The 11,941-nt window shown below is 57.8% G+C and overlaps 1 protein-coding gene across 2 annotated transcripts; it reads right to left on the bottom strand.

The window, feature by feature from the left end:
* Positions 1–4,415: 4,415 nt before the first annotated feature.
* DOK1 (docking protein 1) lies at positions 4,416–10,736 on the bottom strand. Of its 2 annotated transcripts, XM_032186756.1 has the most exons (5): positions 10,674–10,736; positions 10,148–10,447; positions 7,825–7,936; positions 7,500–7,672; positions 4,416–6,031 (listed from the first exon to the last, which is right to left on the bottom strand). In XM_032186756.1, the coding sequence occupies exons 1-5, from the start codon at positions 10,734–10,736 to the stop codon at positions 4,940–4,942; spliced, it is 1,740 nt and encodes a 579-aa protein (XP_032042647.1). In that variant the 3' UTR covers positions 4,416–4,939. The 2 variants fall into 2 exon arrangements, with proteins under 2 accessions (XP_032042647.1, XP_032042649.1); XM_032186758.1 differs by lacking the exons at positions 7,500–7,672; positions 7,825–7,936.
* Positions 10,737–11,941: the final 1,205 nt, after the last annotated feature.

Below are 11,941 nucleotides of genomic sequence, written 5' to 3'. Positions count from 1 at the left end.
TCACCGTCCAACTCCCCAGCTTGCAGATGGGTTTGTAGCAAGTGCCAAGCCACCAGCAATGCCCTGGCTGGGTCCTGCATGAGAGCTCACTGCAGCTGGACCCCAAGCACTCTTCTCTCAGACAGCTGTTGCTTGGATGCACTCCTTCCTGTGTCCTGTCCACACCTACAGTGCCATTCAGCAAGCCAGCACAGTCAGTACATTTTGGACTCATTAAATGGGGAATATAGCCTGAAGCTTTCCAGAGAGCTTCTGCCCAGTGCTAGCACAAGTGTGAGCCCCAGTTTTTTCAGTGCAGCAATAGAACAGCTGCTACTGCCAGAGCCGGAGCTGAATACAGTGTGACTGAGCCAAGGTGGGGCAGCCTCACTTGGCTTCCTGGATACTGTACACCACCAGGCATTTACATTCTACTTACTTTGTTCTGACATGCTGTTTCAAAATAAAGTTCTCCCATATAACATTACCTTACTGCCTGTGGTCTATAATGCATATGGTGTGCAGCAATCCTAGCACTGACCTGCACTTCCTGAGAAACAGCTGCGGTTGACCAAGGGCATGGTGCAGGCAGCACACTCCCCGAGGGACTGCAACAGCAGGAGAGCAGAGTGAGCTGTTTCCTCCAGGATCTCAGCTCAGTAACAGGGTCTGATTGCCACCTATTGTCTACCTGTTCCTGAGGCACCGCTAAGGTGGCAAAGCACCCAACAGAAGAAAAGGTAATGATAGCACCTGTTTGCCTCTGACACTGGTAGTCTCATCTCAATCTTGAATCTTAACAGTACGCTACTGAGCTGCAGAGGCTTCGATGAGGGCAGCAGTACCCTTCCCAGTGTGGAGAGCAGGGGAAGGAATCACACAGATGTTATTAAGTCTGAGAAGTGCAACCTGCTTCCTCTGCGCCTCTGTGGGAGCTGTGCCTTGAACAACTGCCTGACTACACATCTCTACAGTTGCATGCAAAGCCTGGGTCCACCTTGCCACCGGTTTCTCCTGCATGGGCCTGTTCTTCTCATGCCCCAGGAGTACTCCATACTTGGCAGGAGGTTGCATTGCAGGCAGCTGCTCAGGGCAAGACATTAAGGGAAGGTACCTCAAGGACAAGGCAGACATCCCTGACAGCATGGGGAGATGCATTTCCTGGGGTATGCAGGTAAGCAGCCAGTCCTTACCTGTCTCTTAACAAGCTCAGGGGGTGTGGAACTGGGGAGTGTCCAGTAACAAATGGCAGTAAGGCACATGCAAATCGTCCCACCTGGGGCATGCAAACCAGACAACATAAAAGTGACAAAATCAGAAGATAAAATAATCCACCCCCCTCTCCTTTACTGCTCTGTTGACTCAGATGGAAATTACTTTAGCAACCTTATCAGTGGGAAAAAGTAAACAAACAGACCAGTGGTTTATTGTGACTGGAAGGAGGCTGCTAAAAGGAAAAGTTGTGAAGAGGGAAAAGGGACTATAAAGAGAAGCAAGTCAAAAAAAAATTGGGGCTGTTGGGGGATTCCTTTTGAATAGCCCTCCACCTGATCACCACAGTACAGTGATCAGCTCCTGACAGCCAGAAGGGACTTGGGTGCTTTCCCAAATACCAACATGGGAACAAATAACCTGGCAGAACAGCTGTCTCACACCTGCACCATACTAGGGCCCCAAATGGGAGGAGGAAGTGGTTATAAAAGGATGCATTTTTCACAATGGGAAACAGAAAAAGGCAATACAAAGAGGAAGAGGAAGAGGATGGCTGGGCAATGGCAGCTCCCAAGTCGTTTTCTCCTGGTAAAAACTGCCACCTGGCCTACAGAGACCAAGACTACTTCTTAATCCCAGCCAGCGGCTGCTAGACCTGCTGTACTTGGGAGCATTTTTCAGCTAATCTGGGGTCTGGGCTTTTCACAGAGAACAGGAAGGCACACAGGCTGTCCTCACACGAGGAAGTCTGATATCCAAATGACATTCCATGCTACACTGAGTCTGGCTCATAGCACCCGGACAAGGCATAAGCAAATTTGCTTGTCCAGAACCATTTCTGCAGTGCAAGAAAACAGTGAGCCATCAAGAATGAGCTGTGTATCCCCAGGCATCTCAGCAAAGCCTTGACTCAGGACTGGCTGCCAGGATGCTGTTTCCCCAAGTATGCAGACTGCATTCAGCTATGGCACACAATTACAGTGATGTGCCAGGGCCATCTTCATTCTGCACCTGGTCATTTCACTGTTAAACACATGGAATTTAGTTGTAAGGAGACAGTGGAAGCAGGGCAAAGGGAAGGGAAGGACAGAAGAAACCCTAATCCAGACAAAATCCAGGAGAATCATCTCCTGCTCCTAAAGTTCATTGCAGACATGCTTTGGCTACAGGATGGGTGTGACAAGCCAAAGGCTCGTTCTGTATTTGCCTTGTTTCTAATGCTTTCCCAAAGCATCTATGGCACCCTGAACTGCTGCAGAATGGAGATAAAGTAGAGCACAGAGCAGCAGTTTGAGAAAGATGACAAGTCTGGTCCACAAGACTGAGACAGAAAAAAAATGGACTGCTCTCCAGATCAGCAAGAGCCCTCCAGGCTGCATACACTGCTGACACAGAACAGGCCACATGTAGAAGTGTTCCTCCTGCCTTGTGTTGTTACCTCTTAGTTTTAAGCCAGCTGTTATGAGAGAGGACATCATTGCTGAAGCAAGAAGAACAAATATCTTTTCATCCCACCCAGAAGGAGTGTCGTGCTGTGGCAAGGACAATGGTTCTGGCACAGATGCTCGAGCATTTTCCTTCTTCCCTAGCAGTCTCTTTAGTGAAAGCTGGGTCAGCTGCTTTGGAGCCAATGCACCACCCTGAGACACAGTGGCAGCAGTGATGGAGATACACAAATACCCACCATAGTATGGAAAGTAGAGCCCCAGAGCTCAGCTCCCAGAAGGCTGCTCATCATCATTTAGGTCTTGGAGCCTGACACTGGCGCCACAAGCAAGGATTATGAGCATGCACAGTACTCTTCCCTTGTGAGGCTGGGCAGACAGCTCCCAGGACATGAAGCACCTGCATAGGGCCACCCAGCAGGTAGGCATGAGGAGGAGACACATGCCTGTATTGGGCTCACCTCAGCCTCTCTCAGGCTCCCAAAGCCGCTTAGACCTCCTCCCATCTCCTGCAGCAAAACCCCAGCAGGGAAGAGGACCAGCACAGGATAACAGCGAAAAATTGGTCCAGGCTACACACATGCTGTACTGTTACAGGACTGAGGAATACCCCCTGCAACTTGGGCACCAAACACCTATTCAGAGCTCGCTGCCTTGTTTCCATCTCCCCAGTCTTGGGACACGAACCTGGCCCTCCAGACTTCCCCACTGGTTTATGACTCCCTGGGTCTGAGCTGGGGCTGGAGAATTCATGCTTAGCTCTCTGCACAGAGGTAACAGACTGCTAGGTTGTCAGACCGCTGCTCTGCTGCTGTCTCTGTCAACAGGCTGGCAAACCTGCAGAAATCTTTAGCCCCAAACTCAGAGACAGACAACTCCAGGATGCCTGACACAGCCCTACACGGAAGGAACAGAAATTCTCTCATAACCATTACCAACATGAAAAGGGAAACCTATTTTCCCTTGCACAAGTTTCTGTCCAAGGATAGCCACACAGCACTCACAGCCAAACCCCTCACCTCAGACCACAGTCAGATCACAGCATTTGCCATTAAAGTTAATGGAACCCAGACTGCACCTTCTGAAGGTGGGTGGTGGGAGGAAGGGAATCAGAAGGATGAGGCTGGGGAAGGAGGGACCCTGTGACCAATCAACAGTCACTGAGCTCCAGCACAGACCTGGAGCCTGGTTCTGCCCAGCCTTAAGCTTGGAAAAGACCTGCACTTGCTCAAGTCATCCCAGCATTTCACATCCAGACCAACACTGGCATCCGTGAGTTTAACACATGTGCCTTAACACGCTGGCATCAGGGCATCCTAGCCACTGCTGGACCTGGCACCCACTTTCTTTGCAGTTTCCCCTTAGCTCAGCAGCTCTGGCGCAGATAGACTGGCATGAGTGTGAGAGTGTGAGCACCACTCAGCAGGGGCACCAGGCACCACAATGATGCAGTGATGCACCAGCATTCGCTCTCTATAGGTACCTCAATGGAGGCTGTAGTGAGGTGGGGGTTGGCCTGTTCTCCCACGTGCCTGGTGACAGGACGAGGGGGAATGGGCTTAAGTTGAGCCAGGGGAGTTTTAGGTTAGATGTTAGGAAGAACTTCTTCACTGAAAGGGTTGTGAGGCATTGGAACAGGCTGCCCAGGGAAGTGGTGGAGTCACCATCCCTGGAAGTCTTCAAAAGACGTTTAGATGTAGAGCTTAGGGATATAGTTTAGTGGGGACTGTTAGCGTTAGGTCAGAGGTTGGACTCGATGATCTTGAGGTCTCTTCCAACCTAGAAATTCTGTGATTCTGTGATTCCCCAGTCACGTGCCTGACAGTCTAGACATGCTACATGAAAACACTTTGTTCTGAGACATACAGATTTTAATATCAAAATACTTTTGTATAAAAATACTTCTGGAGACTGATTGCAAGCAGTCCTCCAGGCATTGCAGTAGACATCTCAGCCCTGTGGCCTACCCAGAGAAGCCAGAGCAGAACCAAAGCCTCTGGATTCGCAGCAGCAGGCACAGTGCAACACAGCCAACCCTCCTGACACATCAGGAGGTGTCAGAGGAGCTGGCTTGAGCCAGGAAGTGCACCTACAGCAGCTGCAGCATTCTGGCTCCCAGGTGCGGGAAGGACCCAGGGAGATGCAGTCCCTGGGTGCTCGTGAGCAGGAGGGGCTCTGCCCAGTCCCACACAGTCCCCAAACCCAAGCCACCCACAGGACCAATGGAGGACGGTAGCCTGTGCCACTCACAAGTGGGTCTAGGCCCCACAGTCTCCCCCAGACAGGTACAGAGCAGCGGCATGTTATATTTCTCCTAAGTCCTCATAGACAGGTGACAAGCTGCACTCATCCACAGACTGCTCCTTCTTCTGCCCTTGCTGGGGCTTCACCACCTGGCTGTACAGCACCTCCACTTTGTTGTTGTTGTTGCTGCTGCTGTTGAGGCTGGGTTTGATGACTGCCTTCTCAGAAGCAGGGTTCCCTCGCCGCTTGCCAGGGTCCCCACTTCTTTCGACACCTTTGGGGATAAATGCTGCTGGGGGCTTGGGGGCAGGCACTGGCTTAGGGCCCTTGGCCTTGGCCTGGAAGGCAGGAACTGAGTAGTCATCAGTGCTGGGGTTATAGGGATACTCGTAGCCGCCCTTGCCATCGTGACCCTGGGTACGCCAGGCCTCGCCCGTGGGCCGCGCTTCATCATAGATGCAGGCAGCAGAGGGTACTGCACGTGGAGCGCGGCCCTCGGGCTCATCATAGATGTGCTCCTTCCGCCCAGGTTCCTGGCTGCGAGCCTCGGCCCGGACCTGCTCATAGGCGCCCGTGTACAGTGGTGCTGGCACCCGGAGCTTCGCCTCATCTGGGGCCCCACTCGCGGCCTTGCTGTCAACGGGGTCCGAGTACAACGGGTCCAGCCAGGGCCGGAAGCCCTTCACCGAGTCCAGGGGCTCTGAGTACAGGCTGGAGGGGTCTTCAGCCAGTAGCGCAGCTCGTGGTGCCTTGGGCAGAGGGGAGCGCGGGGGCGTGCTGGGGACGGTGGGCTTGGCCTGCAGCACTGGGGGCTCTGGCAGGGTCCGGTTCTTCAGCAGAGACACCGTGTCTCTCTCCTCCACTGCAGCAATGGACCTGGGTGCCAGTCCTGCTTTGGGTGCTGCAGTGTCGTCCCCCTCCACGGGCAGCTCTAGGCTCAGAGAGTCGGCCAGGGCCTGGCGAATCAGGACCACACTGGGGCTGTCTGAATCCAGTGAATCACAGCTCTGCCGGTTCTCCTCCACCTGTGCTTTCTGCTCCCGGATGGAGTCTTCCACCAGGCGGAAGATCTCATTGCCTTGCTTGGTCTCAAAGGTGAAGTTCCCTGGGCCAGAGTCACAGCGCCGGCCAGCTTCAAAGGAGAACATCACCTGCAATGGAAGCCAAGTGTCACATGACTTTCAGCACTTACCCTTCCAGAGCCTCACACAGGCTGTACTCTGCTGACATGCACTGGCTATGGTGCTGGTCCTGCACATCTTGCAAGAGAGACTTCAGTGAGCACCCTGCTCCCTCAGCTCCCTGAGGGAGCAGGGTGAGCAATAGCTTAGCAGGGGAAATCACTGTTGGCATCTTGGGTCAACCAGCATCAGTCAGGGAGAAGGGAAACAATCCAGAAACAAGATCCAAGAGAGAAGAGCACAGCTTTTCATGAGAGAAAGGCCAGAAGAAGCAGCTTCCCTACCAACAGTAAGCAAAGCATTTGCCTTACAAGCATTACTGTTAATGGCATGAAGTACTTTAAAGAAAAGTCTTGCACCAAGGCTGTGTTCCTTAGGCCTGAACACACTCAGGCATAGGTTTCCACCAGCAGAAGTCCAGACCCTTCTTGGACCTCTGCTCCTGAATCCAGGGGAGATTTTTCTGTCTTACTGGTGTTGATATGCAGCAGCAGTCTCTTGGGTTGCTACAAAAGCCTCTGGGGCCAGACTTCCTTTGTGGGTCAGTGCTGCCAAACACAAGCACAGCCAACCTGTCACCACCGGTGACCTGAGTGTGCAGTCACCTGCTCCTCACACAACTTGGTTCTCATCCTGCCCCGGCATAGATCCTGTGGATGAGCCAGCTGCCTCCCCAAGAGCAGCTTGGTGTCTACTTCTGTTTTGGTAAAGTGCCGCAGAAAGTGCCACTAGCAGGCTGCAGCTGACACCATTGCTTCTGTAAACAGCCCTGGGGAGACCACTTCCTCTGCCTCCAGCACAGCAGGTACATTTTATGCTCAGTGTAGCAGGAGGACAGGTGGGGGAACCCACTGCTACACGACACTGGGGAGGCCTGCACAGGTCAGCTAGGCTCATAGCAGTGTGCCCCATAAGATGAACAACTATATATATAACATATAATATAATAAACATATAATATAACAGGTGTCTTGAACAACCCCTCCCGCTCTGGCCACTGTCCTACAGGAAGGATGGACGGCATCCAGGGAGTACTTGGAGCCAGGCCTGCAGACAGCTGAGCTCCCTGGCAGGTATGGCATGAACGCACAGCTGGCAGCACAGGCTGGGAGTAGAGAATGGGGGTGGGCAAGAGCTGCAGTGGCCTCAATGGGAGTGTTGCAAGAACCGCACAGAGAAATGCCCTGCAGAGCCGGGTCCCTGGCAGGGATGGGAGCCCCACAATCCACGCTCCTACACGGTGACACATGTGGGGAGCTGGGAACAGACCAAGGATCACAGATGCCCCAGGGACCCCACTGTGGTCACCGTGGTCTGTAGCACCTCCGGCATTTGACAGGGCCCACAACACGGCTGCCACAAGCAGGTCTGGCACAGCAGTACGGGACAGCCTGTGGGGGCACAGGCAGGCCCATGGCATGTATGGCTATACACCCACCTTGTCCCGGCCGTATCTCCGAAGCAGCCGGTAGGGCCAGACATAGAGGATCTCGTTTGTCCGTGGGTCCTTCAGGACAAGGCTGTCACGCTCAGCCTTGAGCACATAGGCACCACGTAGCTCACATCGCTCTGCAGCCTCGGTCCGCTGCACTGTCACCCAGAATGCGTTCACTGCAGGAATGGAGGTGCTCAGGGGAGGCAGAGAAACCCCATCCCCTGTTCCCTGCAAGCCCCGGCACTGCCCACCAGAGCCTCTGCAAGGGCGCAGCAGCAGGACAGCCCCAGGGAAGGGAGGCCCAAGGCCAGTGCAGGGCAGGTCCCACCTTCATCTCTCGAGTAGTAGATGGAGTTCACAGCCATCTCCAGGGCCGGCGCCTCCCCGTTGCCCTCTCTGCCACGCTGGGCTGCCACGCCAGCATTGCTGGGGCCATTCCCCTGACAAGGGAGAACAGATCAGTCCCAGCCCCTCCACCCACAGCAGCCCCGCTCCCCTCCCCAAACTCCTTGCAGCCATTGACCCCAGTCCCACATCCCCTGGGTCCTGCCACCCTCACCCACTTGGTCCCACACAGCTCAGCTGCACCAAGCTCAGTGCACGGGACAGGGTGCAGATGAAGCAGTCCCCCCAGACCCTTCCTCTGGCACAGTGTAAGCAACCACCAACATGGCCCCCAGGACCACACGTGCCCGCTCCACCACTGCTCCTTTGCAAGCTCCAGCTTGGGCTTGTCCATGCAGGTGCCTGGTGTGGAGGCAACAAACAGCTCCACTTCCATACAGATGCACTCCAGCGTGGGCAACTTTGGCACCCAAAGCATGGTGTGGGTCCAGGCACTCCGCCAGCCACACAAACTAGGGGAGAGCAGATGAGATGACCCAGTAACACAAGGGACTGCGTTCTTCTGCGCAGGCAGGCAGGAAGACAGTGCCAGTATTGGTGCTCAGACCGCAGAGGGAAGCGAGCACTTCTACTTTTAGCATATGCAGAACTGAAAGCGCAACGCACACACTCTGCCAGAGGCCATGTCCCCACAGCAGGGTCCCCTAAGAGCCCGTGTGGGGGGTGCACTCCTGCTGCCACCAGGGGAAACACATGGACCCTCCTCCAGGACAGCCCCACACACACCAGAGGTTCACAGACGCCCTGCAAGAGCTATTCCGGCAGATTTTGTGCTTCTGCACAAGGGTCTGGTCTCAGACTGAGCCAGAAGCTGTTTCTCAGGGTCACGTGGGAGGGATGGGGTTGCAGCAGAGTGCACATCTTGCAGAAGGCAAGCTGTCACAGTTTCGGTTTAAAAATGGTCACATGAGCTCCTCAACTAGAGGTGAGGCCCAAACAAGGCCATGAGGCCCCTCTCTTTCTCCTAAAGAGAATGGGGAGTGCTGAAACACAATGTCTGAGAGCAGCAGCTCTCCTGTTCAGCTACAGCATCCAAAGAAGTAGAACTCCAGCCTGGAGTCAGGCAGCAAAGAGCCCCGGAGGGCTGCTTGACTGCGCCTTCCCTCATCTTCAAAAGAAGAATAAATTCTGTTCTGAACTCAAATCATCTCTTCCCACCCCAGTTGCCAATCCGTCAGACCCTGCTCGCCTTCTGGGTGGCAACAAACACCACCATACAAAGTCATGCTCTCCAAGCAGATGAGCAAAAATTACAACCAAGGACCTTTAGCTTCTTGCTGAGAGAGCACACGTAGCTCCTATGTCTCTTGTTCCAGTGCCGTTCTCACAGCCCTTTGCCAACCTCTTCCTAAACTGTTAACTTGCTTCTGGACCTCAAGTACACAATTAGCAACTGCCAAGCAAATTAAGGCACAGACACAGCCCTGCTCTGAGCAAATGCTCCTTGCCTTTTCGTTGCCCCTGCCACGCTGAAGGCCCATGATGGATTCCCAGCTAAGCCCCAAGAGCCCTTTCCAGGACAAAGGCTGCCAACACCATCTGTGTGAACAGTGCCATGGAGTGACTCCCAGTGCCTCTTGGCTGGGCCAACTGGCAGCCGGTGGCAGCAGGGAGATGCTCGAGGCAAGTCACGCTGAGTAACACCTGGGTCCTCGTGGGAGGACCCTGGGGCTGCCAGCTGTGCAGCAGCCATCTTGCAGGGCAGCCGAGCCCTGCACACACAACCTGCAACTGCCAAGCACAACCCAGGGCTGCACAGCCCATCCGTCCTGGGAGGGAGCGTGGAGCACCCGTGGAGCCAGGCAGGCAGGCACTGCCCTTGTGGAGCAGTGCGGATGACAGCACCTGCGGGCCACTGCTGTCCTGCACACCGCCTTCACGAGGCAGACAGACTGACCGCCAGTGCTGGGGAAGGCTAGGGGAGCCCAAGGGCTGTGCCGTGGGCCCAGCACCGACAGCACGTCCCCAACACCAGGGAGAGACCCCTGTGCTGGGCAAGGGGCTGCCCCAGGAGTCAGGCACCCCGACGTGCTCGGGGCTCCGCTTCCACCGCGGGAAAGGCAGCGGCAGCTGGGCCAAGAGGAACCGCTGCCCAGCCAGCCCTGCCAGACGCCCGGAGGGGACGAGCAGGGCTCCACGCGGCAGCAGCACGGGGGACCGGGCGGGAACCCCCGGGGGAGAGGGGCACAACGCCCCCCGCCCGCCGCCACGCCGGGACCCAGAGGCGCCACCCCCGCCCCGCTCACCGGGAAGGCGATCTCGCACAGCTTCGCCACCCACTCCTCGCTCTGCTGCTTGTCGGCCGCCAGGAGGTAGCTCCTGCCGCTGGTCTCCAGGCGGAAGGCGACGGTGCCGGCGCGGGGGCCGCTCTCGGCGGGCGCGGGGGCCACGCTGGTGCAGTCGGCCAGCCGCACCACCGTCTTGTCCAGCCGCCGGGTGCCCAGCCGCCCGGGGGGCCCCGCCGGCTCCTTGCAGTCGAAGAACTCCAGGCGGGCGACGCCGTGCTGGCTGGCCGGGAACAGCGCGAACCAGCCCCGCTTCCACCTCTGCAAAGCACCAGGGTCACCGCGGGGCCGCCCCGGCACAACCCGGCCGAGCCCGGCCGCCGCCGCCGCCCGCCCCGCCCCGCCCTGCCCCTCGCCGCCCGGTGCCGCCGCCGGCAAAACCCCGGGCCGACTTCCCCAGGCGCCGTTAGCGGACGGCGGCCCGGCCCAGACGGCTCAGACAGCGCCCGGCCCCGGCCCCGCTGCCCGTCCCGGCGGGGCGCCGAACCTTGGTGCCGAACTTGTGGCTGTGCTGCACGAAGAGCGGCCCCTCCTTGGCCGGCGGCTCCATCCCGCGCCCGCCGCTCCCCGCGCTGCCGCTGCCGCTCCCGCGCCGCGCCGGGCCCGAGCGGCGGTGGCCGCTGGGGGCGGGGCCTGAGGGGCGGGGCCCTGAGGGGGCGGGGCCGGGAGCGAAAGTGTCGGGGGCGCGCGTGTGGCCGTAGCCGGGCACGCGTGGCTGAGCCCGCGAGCCGGAGCCCGCGCGTCCGTGGGCGCGCTCGGGTGTAACTGCTTGGGCGCGTGCACGCCCGAGAGCGCTCCCGCCTGTCTGCGCGCCTCGGTGTGCGTGGATGCTCGTGCACGCGTGCCTACCGTGCCCGTCCCGCCGCACCCCGGGTGCCAGCAGCGCGGCTTCTCCGCGGGGGCTGCGGGCGGGCCCTCGGTCGCTCCGCCGGGCTCCAGCCCGGGCACCCGGCCGCTGCGCCCCCCCGGTCTGGCCTCGCCGGGGGCCCCCTGCGCGGCTGCCGCGGGGCTGGGGTGCGTGGGGCGAGCAGGGAGCGGGGTCGTCCCCTCCCCAGAGCCGGGCCGGAGCTGTGGGAGCGCAGCCGGCGGGTGGCGGTGCCCGGAGGGCTGCAGCCTCTCGGGGGGGAGCCGGCCCTGCTGCGTCCCGCGGGAGAGCCCTCGGCTCCCAGACCTGCCGGGGCCGCGTCCTGCGCTCCGGGACGGTCCGGAGGAGATGGAGGCTCAGCCCTGGCCCTGTCACACCTTCCCCAGGTGCGGGGGCAGTCCAACCCCGCAGGTTTTGCGTCTGTGGTGGCAGCTCCTGGGCGAGGGTAAGCTCAGAGCAGACGCTGTGAGCCGCAGCCCCTGCCCAAAGCCCACAAGGTGCCTGGAGAGGTGGGCACTGCGTGTCAGCCCCAGAACCGGCAGGATCGGGCGCCTTAGTCCTTGCCCTGAGTACAGGTGTGTGAGTGCCAGAGGGCACAAACGTCTGCAGGGGGAGGGCTTTGTAGACACCTGAAATGCTAATCCAACTGCTGATCCAGGGCATAACACACCCTGTAGGGTAAATGTGGACTGGCCTGTGAATTAGAAGGTGTAGCTCGTCAAGATAAAAACAAACACAGAAGAGGAAGATGTTGCTAGGCATGCACTCGATATGGGCTGGTTCTGCCTTCCAGACATCAGGACTCACTGCGTACGAAGCTGGGAAAGACGAGGGACACAATTGCCATGTCTGGGGCAGGACTGACCCTGTCCCCCTCCCCGAGGAGTCTC

The sequence above is a fragment of the Aythya fuligula genome, chromosome 4 (assembly GCF_009819795.1).
Source record: "Aythya fuligula isolate bAytFul2 chromosome 4, bAytFul2.pri, whole genome shotgun sequence".
NCBI lineage: Eukaryota > Metazoa > Chordata > Aves > Anseriformes > Anatidae > Aythya > Aythya fuligula.
Note: the sequence above shows the minus strand (reverse complement) of the source record. Positions and strands in the feature narration are given on the sequence as shown.

Excerpts from the sequence above, each read along its gene's own strand:
- DOK1 (XM_032186756.1), bottom strand. The coding sequence starts at position 10,736 with ATGGAGCCGCCGGCCAAGGAGGGGCCGCTCTTCGTGCAGCACAGCCAC. Across the intron at positions 7,937-10,147 it reads TGTGCGAGATCGCCTTCCCG|GGGAATGGCCCCAGCAATGC; the intron begins GTGAGCGGGGCG and ends CTCCCTTGTCAG. Across the intron at positions 6,032-7,499 it reads GGAGATACGGCCGGGACAAG|GTGATGTTCTCCTTTGAAGC; the intron begins GTGGGTGTATAG and ends CTTCCATTGCAG.